This window comes from Octopus sinensis, linkage group LG11 (genome assembly GCF_006345805.1).
Source record: "Octopus sinensis linkage group LG11, ASM634580v1, whole genome shotgun sequence".
Lineage (NCBI taxonomy): Eukaryota > Metazoa > Mollusca > Cephalopoda > Octopoda > Octopodidae > Octopus > Octopus sinensis.
Window position 1 is genome coordinate 20,890,429 of NC_043007.1, and position 18,597 is coordinate 20,909,025.

The following is an 18,597-nucleotide window of genomic DNA, read 5'->3' on the forward strand; positions in this document are numbered from 1 at the left end:
ACTTATTTTGAACTGAATGTTCAGCCATGCATTAAAAGTATGAATTAGAAGTGACACACTATTTTCAGCTGTCAAAGTAGAATAAAGTACTTTTATCTCAATATAATACAATAAGTGGACTTGTAAGCTTGCACTCAGCTATCCAATATTCTAAATTTTTTTTTTGTCATATTTTTCTGTAATTGTCCCTGTCCTGGGTCACGGGCTAGTTATTTCACTTCAAGTTTTTCTATGAAATAGCTAGAACTTTAGCGGGAAAGGGTGCGCTGAAAGCGTAGCTGCTAGAATAAGAATAGCCTGGGCAAAGTTCCAAGTGCTTTTACCTCTGCTGGTGACAAAAGGCCTCTTGCTCAGAATAAAAGGTAGACTGTATGACGCATGTGTACGAACAGCCATGCTATATGGCAGTGAAATATGCATATATGGGCTGTGACTGCTGAGGACATGTGTAACCTCGCAAGGAATGAAGCCAGTATGCTCCGATGGATGTGTAATGTCAGTGTGCATACTCGACCGAGTGTTAGTACCTTCAGAGAAAAGTTGGACCTAAGAAGCATCAGATGTGGTGTGCAAGAGAGATGATTGTGCTGGTATGGTCATGTGGCGAGAATGGATGAAGATAGCTGTGTGAAAAAGTGCCACACTTATATCTCAAGCTTATCAGTCTCTTTTGCCAAACCACTAAGTTGTCAAGCAGTGATGGGAGAACAAAGATACATACATATATATATATATATATACACACACACACACACACATACATATATCCGATGAGATTCTGTCTACCAAATCCACTGACAAGGCTTTGGTTGACCCTAGGCTATAGTAGAAGACACTTGCCCAAGGTGCCACACAGTGGGACTGAACCCAGAATCAAGTGGTTGGGAAGCAAGCTTCTTACCACACAACCATGTGAATAAATAAGCATTAGATTTAACAGAGAAATCTGACTGCTTAAGGGTCAAATGACTACAACAGCACAGTTTCAATTCACAGTCTCAGACCAGGTCACTTGCTAGACAAATACCATTCTCAAGTTCAGATTTTTCTTTCACTTGATTAAATCAGATTTACACCTGCTCGTTTTTCTTTAACGAACAAGAAAGGATTCCAAAGTCTTCGTAATTAGATAATTTGATATCTTACCAAAATATAGATACGAGTTGCATTTTACCACTGACAGTATTTTTTTTTTGTTTTGTTATGTTTTTAGAATGTTGCAAAAGCAGTGCCGTCATAACAATTTCAAATATAACAACAGAAAGTATTTGCTTGCAGATTGTGCAGTTACTGCGCGTACATAGTAGTCACCCACAGTCTTCAACCCATTTCTTCCATCCTGTTAAAATCCTGCAGTTTTTCATGTTTACAACAATCTCTTCCTTTTGTCACATAAAAAAATATCTGTTGTGCTTTGATTGTTTTATTTATTTTCGTTGTAATTTTCTGCGCTTGTCACCATCTATTTTGTATTCAAATCCAACCACAAAGATAATAACAACTTGTAGCTGTACACAAATTTCAAGCCATAAGTTTATTATGCTGTAGATTTTAATGTCTAGAAGTCTTGTGATATGAAAGAATTTTTGTCTTGCGAATTGAATGTTATTGCAAACAGTTATAACCTTAATTTCAGAATTTGGGTTCACGGCATCTTAAAACCCTAACATGTAAGAGGAAGCTCTTTATAAACAATGAGACAAATTTCTTTAACAGGACATTTACTATATCTCTATATATATAAAGCTGAAGTTGTCTGTGTATGACAGGTTTGGTAGCCTTCAACTGACACTATCTCCTCCGAGACCCTGTGGCGCAAGTCGACCAAAATTGAGAGTATGATAGAAGAAGGCTTGCTCTTCATTCTGTAGAAGAAAAAATTCAAATCGGACCATGTTAACACCAAAAATTATTTACATCAAAAAGATGCTTTTTTTCTCTGAAAATCCCTATTTTTTACGATTTTTTGACTGCTGTGTCGCCATTTTTTGGTGTATTTCAACCAGAACAAGTTACATAATGCAAAATTTTTACTTTTCAAAAATTCCAATTCTAAAGGGTCGAAACAAACCTGAGCAATGCTGGGCGATACTGCTAGTTATAGTAAAATGAATTTCGCCATTGGTGATGTTTTGCAAAAAAACTTTAGATTCAGATGGTTTATTAGATTAACTTATAAATTATAATTTTAGAACTGTAGTTCAGATTAACTTCCTCCTCATTTCAACCTCATATTTCAATGATCAAATAGGTTGTTAACCTTGGAACTAAAATAAAAAAAATAAAAACAAAACAAACCATTTTACTACAGACAATATTTAAACGTATTTCTTCTGGCCCTGAGCGTTATGATTAACCTATCAACTTACAGTTCTGAGCACTTCCCAAATTGTCCAGATATGAATCAAGTAGTTTATTTACATCATTTGATAGCAGTATATATACACACACACATACACACACATGTTGTGTGTGTCCATTCGTTAGTATAGAAGGAATGGTTTTTATAGTGTCCATTTGTTAGTAAATGGTTTATCTCTCTTTTACTTGTTTCAGTCATTTGACTGTGGCCATGCTGGAGCACCACCTTTTAGTTGCGCACATCGACCCCCGGAACTTATTCTTTGTAAGCCCAGTATTTATTCTATTGGTCTCCTTTGCTGAACCGCTAAGTGACGGGGACGTAAACACACCAGCATTGGTTGTCAAGCAATGCTAGGGGGACAAACACAGACACACAAACACACACACACACTTATATATATACATATATACGACAGGCTTCTTTCAGTTTCCATCTACCAAATCCACTCACAAGGCATTGGTCGGCCCGGGGCTATAGCAGAAGACACTTGCCCAAGATGCCACGCAGTGGGACTGAACCCGGAACCATGTGGTTGGTAAGCAAGCTACTTACCACACAGCCACTCCTGCGCCTAGTTTAGTAATATTTTTTACACAAACTACTCTGCAATTACTTACTGTATATATTTTTATCTCTTAATGTACTTGTTTACAAATTGGGAGTGTACCTGCTTCCAGCTACTTCAAACTGGTAAATAAAATAATATACTAAACTTGCCTGATGGTGGAAATACTAACTCATTATCAATTAATGCTGTTTAGACTGAAAATTTATTTTTTAAATAATTCAGCTGTCTAGCATCGTTAACAGTCATCATGGATTTATTTTGCTAAGTTTATAAAAACATTTTCTCCATTTTTTTTCTCAGGCTTTAAACCAATCCTATTTTCTTGGTTATGTGTGATTTTAACAATAGAAACGGGTGTCATACTTCGGACACCTGACAGAAACTGAAGTGTTTCATTTTTCATTTAACGTAAAAAAGCAACAACTTTAAGTCAACAAAGATGTCTGTTGTTTCAGTTTTCTAAAGTCAAGATTTTCCCCCCTTCTCGTTTAGTGTATTGCGTAGTTATAAAGCTAACCCTGAGGTTACTGACCTATTTCCTTCCACCTCGCATTCATATCTCTGTGTGTAAAACTGGTACAAATGCAACTAAAACTTTCATTTACTGTTGCACTGATTTTAGTATCTAGGTGTCTTCTTCACCTCCCACTTTCTCTCTCATGTGCCTTCACATTTAGCTGCACTCAATATTGGTGATGTTAGAGCAACATTGCACTATGTCTAATTAATAGGCCCCTTTTAGACGAGTTTTAAACCCGGATCTAATGTTTGTATCTTTTTTTTAAATCTCATCTGATATTTGAGATTAATATAATCCTGATTTTCAAATATCTTTATCATCATTATCATTTAACAAAGATTTTTCTATATTAACATTTAATGTATACTAGCAGTATTGCCCGGCGTTGCTCTGGTTCGTTTTGACCCTTTAGAATTGGAAATTTTGAAAAGTAAAAATTTTGCATTATGTAAGTGAACTTTTTTTCTGGTTGAAATACACCGTAAAATGGCGACACAGCAGTCAAAAAATTGTAAAAAATAGGGATTTTCGTATGACAAAGTCATACACACATAAATATACATATGTGTATATATGTATGTATATATATATATATATATATATATATATATATATATATATATATGAGAGAGGCTTCTTTCAGAGTCTATACTAGAAGACACTTGCCCAAGGTGCCACACAGTGGACTGAACCCAGAACCATGTGGTTGGGGAGCAAGCTTCTGACCATAGCCATGCCTGCAACTAGCAGAAATTACTGTGGTACTTGTTCAATGTACTGCACTGTGGGGGTTGAGACTGGAACCATGTGATTGCAAAGCAAACTCCTTAACTATTCCTCTATCTGTGTCTCTATCCAAAATATTTATTTTTCACATCCTGTAGGTCATGGTTAATTTTCCCCTCTGTATAGTTTCCTGCATAAAGCATTTTTTTAATATATATATATATAAAGAAATCCCATTGCTCTGAAATTCTGAAAGCTGAGGTTAATAGGAGGGTTAGCAAAAGGGGAAGGAATCAAATTGAATTTGAAATCAAATTCGATGACTGGCATTCATGCTAGTGGAGCACTAAGAGTACCATCTCAGTGTGATCGTTGCCAGAGCAGCTAACTGGCTTCCGTGCTGGTGGCATGTAAAAAGCACCATTGAAGTGTGATAGTTGCCAGTGTTGCCTTACTGGCACGTGAAAAAAACATTCGAGCGAGGTCGTTGCCAGTGCCGTTGGACTGGCTCCTGTGCTGGTGGCACATAAAAGGCACCATTTGAGCGTGGCTGTTGCCAGTACCGTCTGACAAGCCCTCGCGCTGGTGGCACGTAAAAGCACCCACTACACTCTCGGAGTGGTTGGCGTTAGGAAGGGCATCCAGCTGTAGAAACTCTGCCAGATCTGATTGGAGCCTGGTGTAGCCATCTGGTTCACCAGACCTCAGTCAAATCGTCCAACCCATGCTAGCATGGAAAGCGGACGTTAAACGATGATGATGAGGAGGAGGAAGGAAAGGCTATATCTGAAGCTCCTAATATTAAAGGAACTAGTGAATTTCCAAGTCCTCTGCTTGTAGCAGGAATGACATTGACTGTCAGCTAGGGAACAAGAATTAAGGAAAGACCATGTTTGTTTGTTTACACAAGAGCAAGTGACTCATCTGTATATCTGAGATATCTTTCAACATTGTTTGTGTTAATTCCACTCCCATAATTCGGAGTTCCTGGACTATTTCTAATAAGCACAGTGATTTATCTGAAGCTACTGAACTTAGTACAGCTACCAACATTTTTTTTTTTCCTGCCACAATCGTATGTCTGAATGAGTTCACATTATGGCAATGTGGAGCAGTAGAAGAATTTGCAGAACTGTTGTGAAATCCAAATCACAAACTGGAAATTCAGAAAAACAAACCCGTGTATCTTTTGGTTGAATGTGGAATCAGGAATTTCGATACTCTCTGGATTAGTAATGGCAACTCATTTACCATTTGTTTTTGAATGTTTATGGGAATTTGCATTTTCTTTATGCTTCTCAACCAAAGGCACAGGTTGTATGTTGAAGGCAGAATCATTAGCACGCCGGGCAAAATGCCTAGCGATGTTTCGTCTGCTGTTGCATTCTGAGTTCAAATTCCGCCAAGGTCGACTTTGCCTTTCATCCTTTCGGGGTCGATAAATTAAGTACCAGTTATGCACTGGAGTCGATGTAATCGACTTAATCCATTTGTCTGTCCTTCTTTGTCCTCTCTGTGTTTAGCCCCTTGTGGGTAGTAAAGAAATAGGTTGTATGTTGCACCAAAACATTCAAGCATGGCCATCTCACTGAAGGTATTCGTCTTTTATCTTTTGCTTGTTTCAGTCAGCCATGCTGGAGCACTGCCTTGAAGAATTTTAGTTGAACAAATTGACTCCAGTAATTTTTAAGCCTGGTACTTATTCTATCAGGCTCTTTTGCCAAACTGCTAAGTTATAGGGACATAAACACACCAACACCAATTGTCAAGTGGTGATGGGAGACAAAGAAAGATACATGAGTAGATATCATCATCATCATCATCTTTGTTTAATGGCTGCCTTCCAAATGGGACGATTTCACAAGAGCCAGCCAGGCAGAAGCCTACACCAGACTTCTGTAACTGTTTTGGCAGGATTATTACAGCTGGATGCTCTTCCTGACACCAACCATTCAGCAAAGTGGACTTAGTGCTTTTTATGTGGCATAAGCACAGGCGAAGTCAGTTTTGGCAAGGTTTTTACAGCTGGATACCCTTCCAAATGGCAACCACTTTACAGTGTGGACTGGGTGCTTTTAAGTGGCACCTGCACTGACAGGGTCACCAAGTACTTGCAAGACAAAAATATTTCAAAAATATGTGTATATATACACATATACGACAGGTTTCTTTCAGTTTGTCTACCAGATCCACTCAAAAGGTTTTGGTCGCCCAAAGTTACAGTAAAGACACTTGCTCAAGGTGCCATGCTGTCAGACTGAACCCCATTTTGTATTTTCTAAGTTTTAGATTGTTATTAGTAGTTTTTTTGTTGAATATAATCCCATCCAGTTGTTTTCGTCTATTCCCTATTGAATTTTATGACACTCAAAGGGTGGAATGAGAGCTGGGCACAGCTGTTTGAGAGCTAATGAGTTCACACAACTGACTGAGCACTCAGACTGTATTGGTGACAGTATGTATTGACACTCATACACACAAACAGAAAGGGAGAGAGAGAGAATGGGAGGGAGAGAACGAGAGAAAAACATTAAAATGTCTGATGTCAAATAAGTCAGTGTTGAAGGCAGTGAGCTGGCAGAAATGTTAACATGCCAGGCAAAATGCTTAGTGGTATTTCGTCTGCCACTATGTTCTGTGTTCAAATTCTGCTGAGGTCGACTTTGCCTTTCATCCTTTCGGGGTTGATAAATTAAGTACCAGTTATGCACTGGGGTCGATATAATCGACTTAATCCGTTTGTCTGTCCTTGTTTGTCCTCTCTGTGTTTAAGCCCCTTGTGGGTAGTAAAGAAATAGGTATTTCGTCTGCTGCTATGTTCTGAGTTCAAATTCCACTTTACCTTTTATTCTTTCGGGGTCGATATAATCGACAATCTGTTTGTCTGTCCTTGTTTATCCCCTCTGTGTGTAGCCCCTTTTGGGCAGTAAAGAAATAAGTCAGTGTTGAATCGGCAACGCTAAAGCAGTGGCGCCAGAACAGCTGTGCCAAAACATCTCATACTTGATCAAAGGGAGTCTCAAGAAAATTTGTATGGAAAAAAGGGGTTAGGAGGAAAGAAAGTCTGAGAGATAATGCTTTATGTAACTAAAACAAAAAAAAAAAACTTATTCTGTTTTCTCCAGATTCTGCAGCCGTTACTGGTTGAGCATTTCTCTTATGAAGAATTGAAAGAAATCCAAACGCAAGTCATTGATCACCATACCCACTTACAAGAACATAAAGTCTATGTTGCAGAATTATACCAAAGCCTTCTTCATGGTAAGAATAATTCTTTAACCAATACGTAACTCATTGTAATTAAGTCACTAAGCTAATTATATGTTACTGAGCTAATAATAAATTTATTTCAGTTTGTTCAGTTCAGTGAGATTGCAAATGGTATTGTGGACATTCAACTAAGTGGTCCATGTTTCATGTCTTGGTTGCCACTACTGTTTTGTCCCTCTGGCCAGGACATTTAACACTCAAATGGCTATGTTCACCTTGTCAAAAATAGGTAACAGAGGGTAGGAAAAGCTCTCCATCCATAAGCAATAAGAATAAAAAAAGAAAAAAATGTGTTTAGGTTATCTGAACACCCAACTAGTCTAAGCTAAGACTAAGTTTTACTGTTGTGTTCATATTTTAATATTGGTGATTAATGTTTCTTTTATAAATATTATTATTCTGCTATGAAAGATTCAAGTGAGGTCATTGCCAGTACCGCCTGACTGGCCCCTGTGCCGGTGGCACGTAAAAAGCGCCCGCTACCCTCTCGGAGTGGTTGGCGTTAGGAAGGGCATCCAGCTGTAGAAACTCTGGCAGATCAAGATTGGAGCCTGGTGCAGCCATTTGGTTGGCCAGACCTCAGTCAAAATCGTTCAACCCATGCTAGCATGGAAAGCGGACGTTAAACGATGATGTTGATGATGATGATGAATACTGATCATGAAGAGGAGTTTGTTTCACTCAGCTCATTTGCCCAGAATGAACTCGTCATCAGTGATACCCCTATTACCCAATTACTGGTTAAAACTGGTTCTCCATCAGCTATAACGATGAGTGTTGCAGTTGATCTGATCAAAGGGGCAGCTTGCTTGTGAAATTAACATGCGAATAGTTGAGCACCCCACAAACACTCGTACCCTTAACCCTTTAGTATTTAAACCGGTCATATCCGGCCAAAATATTTAACCTGTTTTATGTTCAAACTGACCATATCCAGGCTCTCACACCTACCCTACAATGTTATTCTACATTAAGTAATTACACCATCAAGATCTTGAAGATATGAGATAATGCACGATTAATTCAAATCAATGGGAATCAATAAGCATTACGTTTGATAGAATAATCTGAACACTAAAGGGTTCACATAGTTCTCAGGGAGATTCAGCACGACACAGAATGTGACAAGGCTGGACCTTTAAAATACAGGTACTATTCATTTTTGCCAGCTGAGTGGAGTGGAGCAATGTGAAATAAAGTGTCTTGCTCAAGGACACAACATGCCACTGGGAATCGAACTCACAACCATATGATTATGAGCCAAATACACTAACCACTAAGCCATATGCATTCACCAATTACTGAGTACAACCAGTGTGGCAATTCATCTCTTTCTTCTGGAGATATGCTGTGACTGCAAAGACCTGACAAATGAAGTGAGTTCATGGTTTGCAGGACAGCCTGCTATACTTACCTTGGATCGTAGGGCAACCTGCTGTGCTTCAGGAGACCTATTGAGTGAAGTATATCAAGATCAAAATAAGAATCAAATGGAAATTGTAGTTGTGATACTCGTGCTGGTGGCACGTGAAAAATACCATCCGAACGTGAACGATGCCAGTGCCGCCTTGACAGGTGTTCCTACTGGTGGCACGTAAAAAGCACCAACCGATCGTGGCTGTTGCCAGCCTCCCCAGGCACCTGTGCCGGTGGCACGTAAAAAGCACCAACCAATCATGCCCATTGCCAGCCTCCCCTGGCACGTAAAAAGCACCCACTACACTCATGGAGTGGTTGGCATTAGGAAGGGCATCCAGCTGTAGAAACACTGCCAGATCAGACTGGAGCCTGGTGCAGCCTCCTGGTTTCCCAGATCCCGGTCAAACCGTCCAACCCATGCTAGCATGGAAAGTGGATGTTAAACGATGATGATGATGATGATGTCTGGGTAGGCTATTTATTTCACTTTCCTTTCTCTTTTTCAGATAACTTCTATGGTGATACTGAATCTAAAATGGAGGAAACGGAAGAGAAGGAAGAAAAAGAGATATGTGACAAAAAAGAGACCCTGGTTCCAGTCGAGAGTCAACTGCCTGACGAAGTTTGGCTTCAGATTTTCTCTTTCCTGAATCCGCTTGAGCTCATGTACTGTTCTAAGATGTCTGTAAACTGGAATCGGCTTACCATGGACCCGTCCCTTTGGACGGTAATGAATCCAACCTATTGGGCGAGAGGTAAGTGTGTAGAAATATTCACAGTGTCCGATTATTTACTCAGAATAATATTAACCAGGGAGAAATAAGTGTACAATTAATGCAGTTTAGTTGTGAGAAGGAAAGACAAACTATAAATAACATGCAGTTTTAAAAAGACGAGCTTGCTTAGCAACCGCATGGTTCCAGGTTCAGTTCCACTGCGTGGCACCTTGGGCAAGTGTCTTCTACTATAGCCTCTGGCCGACCAAAGCCTTGTGAGTGGATTTGGTAGACGGAAACTGAAAGAAGCCCGTCGTATATGTGTGTGTGTGTGTATATATATATATATGCGCGCGTGTGTGTGTGTGTGTATATGTTTGTTGTCTGTTTGTGCCCCCCACCATCACTTGACAACCGATGTTGGTGTGTTTATGTCCTCATAACTTAGCGGTTCAGCAAAAGAGACCGATAGAATTAATACTAGACTTACAAAGAATAAGTCCTGGAGTCGATCTGTTCGACTAAAGGCGGTGCTCCAGCATGGCCACAGTCAAATGACTGAAATGAGTTAAAGAATAAAAAAAAAAAGAGTAATTTTCACAAAGACACACCATATGCAAATCATCATCATATGTGAATGTGTTTTTGTCTGTACTCTTGCCTTGACATCACATGGTAGTTGTAAATGAGTATCACCATCATACAAGCAGTGTTGTTCATATCCAGTCCTCTGTGAAAAACATGTCTGGCCATGGGGGAAATATTACCCTGCTTGAGAACAGGAAGGGCATCTGGCCATAGAAAACCTGCCTCAATAAATTCCATCTCAATCATGTGGGCATGGAAAAGTGGATGTTAACTGATGATGTTAAAAATATTTAAGATTTTTTATTTTATCAAATATATGACGAAGACTGTGACTGTGAAGACCCGACAAATGAAGTGAGTTCATGGCTCGCAGGACGGCCTGGTGTGCTAACCTTGGATCGTAGAGTGACCCGCTGTTCTTGAGGAGACATTGAGTCAAGTACGTCAAAATAAAAATCAAATGGAAATTGTAGTTAAGATACCCGTGCCAGTGACACGTAAAAAGCACCGTCCGAACGTGGCAGATGCCAGCATGGCCTGACTGGTGTCCGTGTCGGTGACACGTAAAAGCACCAACCGATCGTGGCCGTTTGCCAGCATCCTCTGGCCCCTGTGCCAGTGGCACGTAAAAAGCACCGTCCGAACGTGGCAGATGCCAGCACCGCCTGACTGGCGTCCGTGTCCGTGACACGTAAAAGCACCAGCCGATCATGGCTGTTGCTAGCCTCCTCTGGCCCCTGTGCCAGTGGCATGTAAAAAGCACCCACTACACTCACAGAGTGGTTGGCATTAGGAAGGGCATCAAGCTGTAGAAACACTGTCAGATCAGACCAGTGCCTGGTGCAGCCTCCTGGCTTCCCAGACCCCAGTCAAACCATCCAACCCATGCTAGCATGGAAAACAGACGTTAAACGATGACGATGATGATGATGATTTTTGTTATTACTTCATACTTTCCCATCATCACTGATTACAGCTTGCTCTGTCTTGTGCATGTACAGTGTTTCTTTTTTTAATTCTGTAGATAATCCATGCCAGATCTGTTCTGTGACTAACTGCTAATGCGTTTGTCACATGATATTCCTTATCTAGTTGTTAGTGTTTTTTTTTTATCATTCTTGGCATATGTGTTACAGTGGAAATTGTTTTCAACTTCAATGCACAGGATGTTTTTGTCTTCAGTTTTATACATTCCTTTCTGTTATCTCCCTGGGTCAAAACAACCTGTTGGTATTTTTGAAAATGGATAGCCAAAGGAATGGCTCAACTTCCTGATGAATAATATCTGTTATCAAGGACTGTCTAATGAAATGCTGAAGAGACAACAGCAACAGTGTCCTTGAACTTTAGTGCATTAAAGGTGATAGGACACTCATCTTGGTATATAGGTCCCAGGGTTTTTTCTTCTTTTTTTGAGACATTGTTTTGGGAAAACGGTGTCGTCTGTGCCATTGAATATGGTAGTTTCTTTCATCATCATCATTGTTATCACTTGCCACTTTGTTGTTGATCATTTGTCTTTTATTAAATGTGCTTTCATGGTTTAACCACAGGTTTCTGGACATTCAAAAGTAATGATAATTTGTTGGAAGAAGTGACCCTGTCCGGTGTCTGCCCTCGAACTGCCATCCAGTTTGATGAAGATGCTGATATTGATGAGTCTGCCAATGCCTCTAGCAAGGTAAAATTACTGTTCTGAAATCTCTAGAGCTAACAAATCTGTGTGTGTTTTCATAACTGTTAGTGTTAGATTTTGACATTTCTTGCAGGATAGTTATAAGCTGGGTTATTTCTGCAAATTTTGGCATTTCCATGAATTATTGAGAACTTTTTTTCCTTCTGCTTTATTCTAATGGCAGCCATATATGCCTTATGATATTAACAAAGCTGCATTTCAAAAGTCAAATTTTTGTTTTCTTTAGAACCAGAAAATATCACAGGCCGGATCTGATGTGAAGTCTCGTATGAAGCACAAATGTGATGCATTCCTGTAGCAATGCTTTTGCTATACACACAAACACCCTATTTCTCTTTATTACCCACAAGGGGCTAAACACAGAGAATACAAACAAGGACAGACAAACGGATTAAGTTGATTATATCGACCCCAGTGCGTAACTGGTACTTAAATTATTGATCCCGAAAGGATGAAAGGCAAAGTCGACCTCGGCGGAATTTGAACTCAGAACGTAGCGGTAGACGAAATACGTATTTCTTTACTATCCACAAGAGGCTAAACACAGAGAGGACAAACAAGGACAGACAAACGGATTAAGTCGATTATATCGACCCCAGCGCGTCACTGGTACTAAATTTATCGACCCCGAAAGGATGAAAGGCAAAACTTTCAACCTTCTATATACCTATTTCTTTACTGCCCACAAGGGGCTAAACACAGAGAGGACAAACAAGGACAGACAAACGGATTAAGTCGATTATATCGACCCCAGTGCGTCACTGGCACTAAATTTATCGACCCCGAAAGGATGAAAGGCAAAACTTTCAACCTTCTATATACCTATTTCTTTACTACCCACAAAGGGCTAAACACAGAGAGGACAAACAAGGACAGGCAAACGGATTAAGTCTATTATATCGACCCCAGCGCGTAACTGGTGCTTAATTTATCGACCCCGAAAGGATGAAAGGCAAAGTCGACCTCGGCGGAATTTGAACTCAGAACATAGCAGCAGACGAAATACTGCTGAGCATTTCGCCTGGCGCGCTATCGTTTCTGCCAACTCGCCACCTTCTATACACAAACACCCTATTTCTCCTCTGCTTCCCAAGAAGGCCATCCTGCTAATTAGCAAAAATTCACCCCATTAACATGCTACTGCCTACGTACCATAAATAGAATCTTTCTCTTTCTTTTCTGCCTTGCTATAACAGCTTCTGTTCCCATAAACTAATAAGCAGCCTCCTATCTTCGCTTGATGCACTTGTCTCTTCCCCAAACCTGCATTATGCACTTTGCCTAAGCCTTTCTTTGCAAGCTTCACCCACTGATCCTCACGGACATCACCTGTTTATCAAGGCTTTTTATCCATCCGTCCATCTTCTCTGCCCACTATTCTTGGATAGGTCATGGGGGTAGAGTTCTCAGGCACCGCCTCCTTTCACACGGAATTTCGTCTTTCTGAACCAAGGATCCTGAAGTGACTTACGTATAATGGAACTGTGATTATGTATATAAGAAAAAATACATATAAGTGGAAACACTTTGTTGGCCTTTTATGGTTTTTATTATTTATATAATATGTTATATATTATATTCATAGTATTTAATGTAATATTATAATCATCATCATTGTTTAATGTCCGTTTTCCATGCTAGCATGTGTTGGACGGTTCAACCTGGGATCTGGGAAGCCAGGAGGCTGCACCAAGCTCCAGTCTGATCTGGCAGTGTTTGTACAGCTTGATGCCCTTCCTAACGCCAACCACTCCAAGAGTGTAGTGGGTGCTTTTTACGTGCCACTGGCACAGGTGCTTTTTATGTGCCACTGGCACAGGTGCCAGTAGTGCTTTTTATGTGCCACTGGCACAGGTGCCAGACGAGGCTGGCAACGGCCACAATCGGATGGTGCTTCTTTACATGCCACCGGCACGGAAGCCAGTCGGGGTGGTGCTGGCAACGGCCACGTTCGGATGGTTCTCTTATGTGCCACCGGCACTGGTATCACAGCTACAATTTCCATTGATGTTGATCGAAGTGATAATATAAATAAATTATTGGATTGTCAATAGAATATCTCTATATTTAATTTATCTTTACACACACACACACATCTATTTGCTTTAGTTTGTCTTTGAAATTCTACCTTGTTCTTTCTTATCTTTACAGTATTTCACTGAAAGAAAATTCATTGCATCTTTGAGTGAGAGTCCTTTTTTGGAACGGATTGGTCATGGAGTTCAGAAACTTGACCTAGCTTATTGTCATGGAGTCACTGATGATGTGGTAAGAGGCCTTTTCAGTCTTTGATTTATATATATATATATTCTCTTATACTTTTGTTTCAGTCATTTGACTGCGGCCATGCTGGAGCATTGCCTTTAGTCAAGCAAATCGACCCCAGGACTTATTCTTTGCAAGCCCAGTATTTATTCTATCTGTCTCTTTTGCTGAACCGCTAAGTTACAAGAACATAAACACACCAGCATCAGTTGTCAAGCGATGGTGGGCGGGGGAAGAAACACAGACATGCAAGCACTCATACACACACACACACACACATTTACGATGGGCTTCTTTCAGTTTCCATCTACCAAATCCACTCATAGGGCTTTGGTCGGCCCGAGGCTATAGTAGAAGACACTTGCCCAAGGTGCCACGCAGTGGGACTGAACTAGGAACCATGTGGCTGGTAAGCAAGCTACTTACCACACAGCCACTCCTGCGCCTATATATCTTTATCTTTTTTTTTGTTTTTTTGGTCATTGGACTGCAAGCCATGCTGGGGCACTGTCGCGAAGGGTTTTATTCAAATTGACCTCAGGGCTTATTTTTTAAGTTTGATACTTATTCTGTCGGTCAGTTTTGTGGTGTGTGTGGGGGAGCAAAGAGATGTATACATGCATACACACACCACACACACACACACATGACATGTTTTTCCGCAGTTTTTATCTACCGAATCCACCGAATCCATTGGTCATCCTAGCGCTATAGTAGAAAATTCTTGCTCAAAGTGCCATACAGTGGAATTGAACCTGAAGTCATGTGGTGTAAATCAAAAATTTCTTCGCCACAGCCATTTATTTTCTATATGCTGTGTCGGTCAGTGTTTGTCCCCCACCACCCTATGACAACCAGTGGTGGTGTGTTCCCATCCCTGTAATCTAGCAGTTCAGCAGAAGAGACTGATAGAATAAGTACTAGGCTGCAGGAAAATAAATGAGTCCTTTTAATTTGCTTTGTAACTTTTTGTGCTCCAGTAAATTATTTCTCACTCAACCTTTCCCTAAGGAATCTTTATAAATCATCAAGGTTCTTGCAAAGAAAAGATCCTTTGAAATCGTAATTGAATAAAAAAGGTACAATTGCTACTAGAATGAGAGGGTGGATTACACAGTTAAGATCTTTGTAATGTTTTGTCCTTAAGCAAGGCACATAACTCTGCTTGTTCTAGTTGTTAGCTTAAAACAAAAATATTGAAAGCTTGCTTTATTCTTACTCCCTGTATAACGTGTATAAGGAACCCTCTAAATTTTGGGGCTTTAAATTTGGAAAAAGGGTTTTGTAAGGGATTATAATACTATCCATGCTTAAGAAATTCCCATATTTTTTAACCTAATTTTTGACAAAAAGTGCTCCCTATACTTGTTAAAATACAGTAATTTGTAACAGAAAGGGCATCCTGCTAGAAAACAGTTTATTTCCATGTATAGTTTCACCTATGGAAAATAATGTAAAATATTGTAATTTTTGTATGAAATGGTTTTTGAGTAAACTTTAAATCATTAGCAATCGTCATTATTTAACATCCATTTTCCATGCTGGCATGGGTTGGATAGTTCAACTGGAGCTGGTGAGCCGAAGGACTGCACCAGACTCCAGTTCTCTGGTTTGGTATGGTTTGTATAGCTGGATGCCTTCCCTAATGCCTATCACTTTACAGTGTATACTGGGTGCTTTTTTACAGAGCACCAGCACTAGTGAGGTCACCAAGTACCATAAATCCTCAAGTATAATCCGCACTTTTTTCCCCAAAATTTAAAGGTCAAAATCCCTAGTGCATACTATATACGAGGTTAAAAATGAAAAATATTTTCTAAGTAATGTCCGAGTCTCTATTTGCTGTCTGGCAATGTTTATTCAGACGCATTTTGTGATGTCAGGCGCGAAAATACCTTAAGCTAAGCCTGAAAGCAATGAAGTCATAAAAGAATCATCCATAACTTGCAGTAAACAACATTTATTAAACGTTATTACTGTTATTTCTTTATTTTCTGCAAACAAAATGCACAAAAAAGCTGCACGTTTGCATTATGTTATATGTACAATAATAATAAAAGATGTTACTGTATACATTTTTACAAACCAAGGACATTATATAGACTTCCTTGACTCAAGTTAGAGAAGGGGTGCGTGTTATACACATGGTTTAGGTTTTACAGAGGTACAGCCCCCTAAAAATCCCCTGCGTATTATACTCAAGGGTGGACTATACTTGAGGATTTATGGTAACTTGCAAGACAAGACCTCTACTCAGCTTTGTGAGGAGTTGTATCGAGGGAGGTGGTTTTATGCCAGGTGATGAGGGGTTAGGGTATGATAGAAGGGACAGGAACAGGTGTGTTGCCGTTGGGAGGTATACAGTTACTCTAGTTGGAAACGAAAGACGGTGATGGAGATGTATCAGGGTGCCCTTTCAGGTTACAGGAAAGTGAATATAAGGGAAGTTGCATGGGTGGGTAAGTAAGTTCATAGGAGTGTGAAGGAGAGGGGCAGGTGGATAGAAGAGAAGTGCTGTGAGTGGTGAACACAGTGGAAACATCAATTGGTTATTGATTGCTTTGTTGACTGCTTCAAAAATATGTTCATTCAAGATAGATAACTCTGTTCTGTAAACTAAAATATAATTATCTTTTAAACTTGCATCTTCTGGTCTTAGCTTCTCAACCTATTTAAGAGAACCAGTAGCATGTCACTCATAGTTAGTGATCTATGTATTAACTTTGTTTTTACCAATTTTAATATTCTGTATATCCCACAACACTCGACATGTTATCCTCTTTTCGTTTTCTCAGTTGTTTTATTTGTTCATCATGATCATCATCGTTTAATATCCACTTTCTAAATAGCATGGGTTAGATGGAATTAATTGAGGCAGATTTCTTATGGCCAGATACCCATCCTGTCACCAACCCACGTTTACAACCATCACATGATGTCGAAATACAGGGTAGTTTTTTTGACATATTTTAAGATGAAAGCAGCTCATCTTATATGTTGGCAGATACAATAATTTCTGACAACTATTCCAATAGTGGATAATCTCTATACATATAAAGCTGAAGTTGTCTGTGTGTGTATGGCAGGTTTGGTAGCCTTCAACTAACACTATCTCCTCCGAGACCCTGCGGCGCAAGTTGACCAAAATTGAGAGTATGATAGAAGGCTTGCTCTTCCTTCCGTAGAAGAAAAAATTCAAATCGGACCGTGTTAACACCAAAAATTATTTACATCAACATGGTGCTATTTTTCCTATGAAAATCCCGATTTTTTACGATTTTTTTACTGCTGTGTCGCCATTTTTCGGTGTATTTCAACCAGAAAAATGTTCACTTAAAGAGAATAACAAGCTACATAATGCAAATTTTTACTTTTCAAAAATTCCAATTCTAAAGGGTCAAAACAGCCCCAAGCAATGCTGAGCGATACTGCTAGTTTAGAAATAAAAATAAGTGTAATTATTTATGTATGATTGTCATAGTCACTGTCATTTATTTAAGAATTCTTTCCATGTTTAAAAAAAAACCCCAAAAATCCTTTATTCAAATTGTTTGATTAACATTTTCTTTTTTATTGCAGCTTCGAGAATTTTTGTCCTTTTGTCCTAACTTAGAGTTCCTAGATATTTCTCAAACAAAAATCTCTGATAAAGCATTCAAAAGGTTAGTTCTGTTTTGTTCTTTAAAATTTCCATTTATAAACTGTTGAAACTGTCAGTGAAATTGTCTTGTTCCAATTTTCAATTTCTTTTATCAATAAGATCTTTAGATTTTAATTTAGATTTATGAAATGAATTTATAATTAATGCTACTTCTATCAGTATTATAATTATTTTAAGTTAATGCTAAATTTAACAGATGTAATAGCTATTACATTGTACCTTTAAACAAAACATATTCCCTTTATTTACATAAATTTTAGTGGGATTAAGTAATTTATTTATAAATGATTAACTGTATTGGGGAAGAATGTAAAATCCTGATACATGTATCTGGCTTTGTTATAAATCCATCCAAGTTGTAAAGGAAGTGATATAAAAAATGCTTAATGGATCATCATTATCATTTACTGGCACGTGAACAAAACATTCGAGCAATGTTGTTGCCAGTGCCACTGGACTGACTCCTGCACAGGTGGCACATAAAAAACACCATTCGAGTGAGGTCGTTGCCAGTACCGCCAGACTGGCCCTCGTGCTGGTGGCACGTAAAAGCACCCACTGCTCTCTCGGAGTGGTTGGTGTTAGGAAGGGCATCCAGCTGTAGAAACTCTGCCAGATCAGATTGGAGCCTGGTGCAGCTATCTGGTTCGCCAGCCCTCAGTCAAATCATCCAACACATGCTAGCATGGAAAGCGGATGTTAGACGATGATGATGATGAATCACTTAAAATCATCCACCTTGAATTTCTATGGATGACACTCATCATCATAATCATTTAACACCCATTTTCCATGCTGGCATA

At 39.3% G+C, this 18,597-nt stretch overlaps 1 protein-coding gene across 2 annotated transcripts in view; it reads left to right on the top strand.

Moving 5' to 3' along the window:
- LOC115217044 (F-box/LRR-repeat protein 5) overlaps positions 1-18,597 on the top strand; it is a 74,440-nt gene that overhangs the window by 21,526 nt on the left and 34,317 nt on the right. For both annotated transcript variants that reach the window (XM_036507201.1, XM_029786609.2), the window contains exons 3-7: positions 7,305-7,440; positions 9,375-9,623; positions 11,726-11,853; positions 14,020-14,136; positions 17,713-17,795. In XM_036507201.1, coding sequence (XP_036363094.1) covers positions 7,305-7,440; positions 9,375-9,623; positions 11,726-11,853; positions 14,020-14,136; positions 17,713-17,795 — 713 coding nt within the window. The remainder of the gene's footprint in view (positions 1-7,304; positions 7,441-9,374; positions 9,624-11,725; positions 11,854-14,019; positions 14,137-17,712; positions 17,796-18,597) is intronic.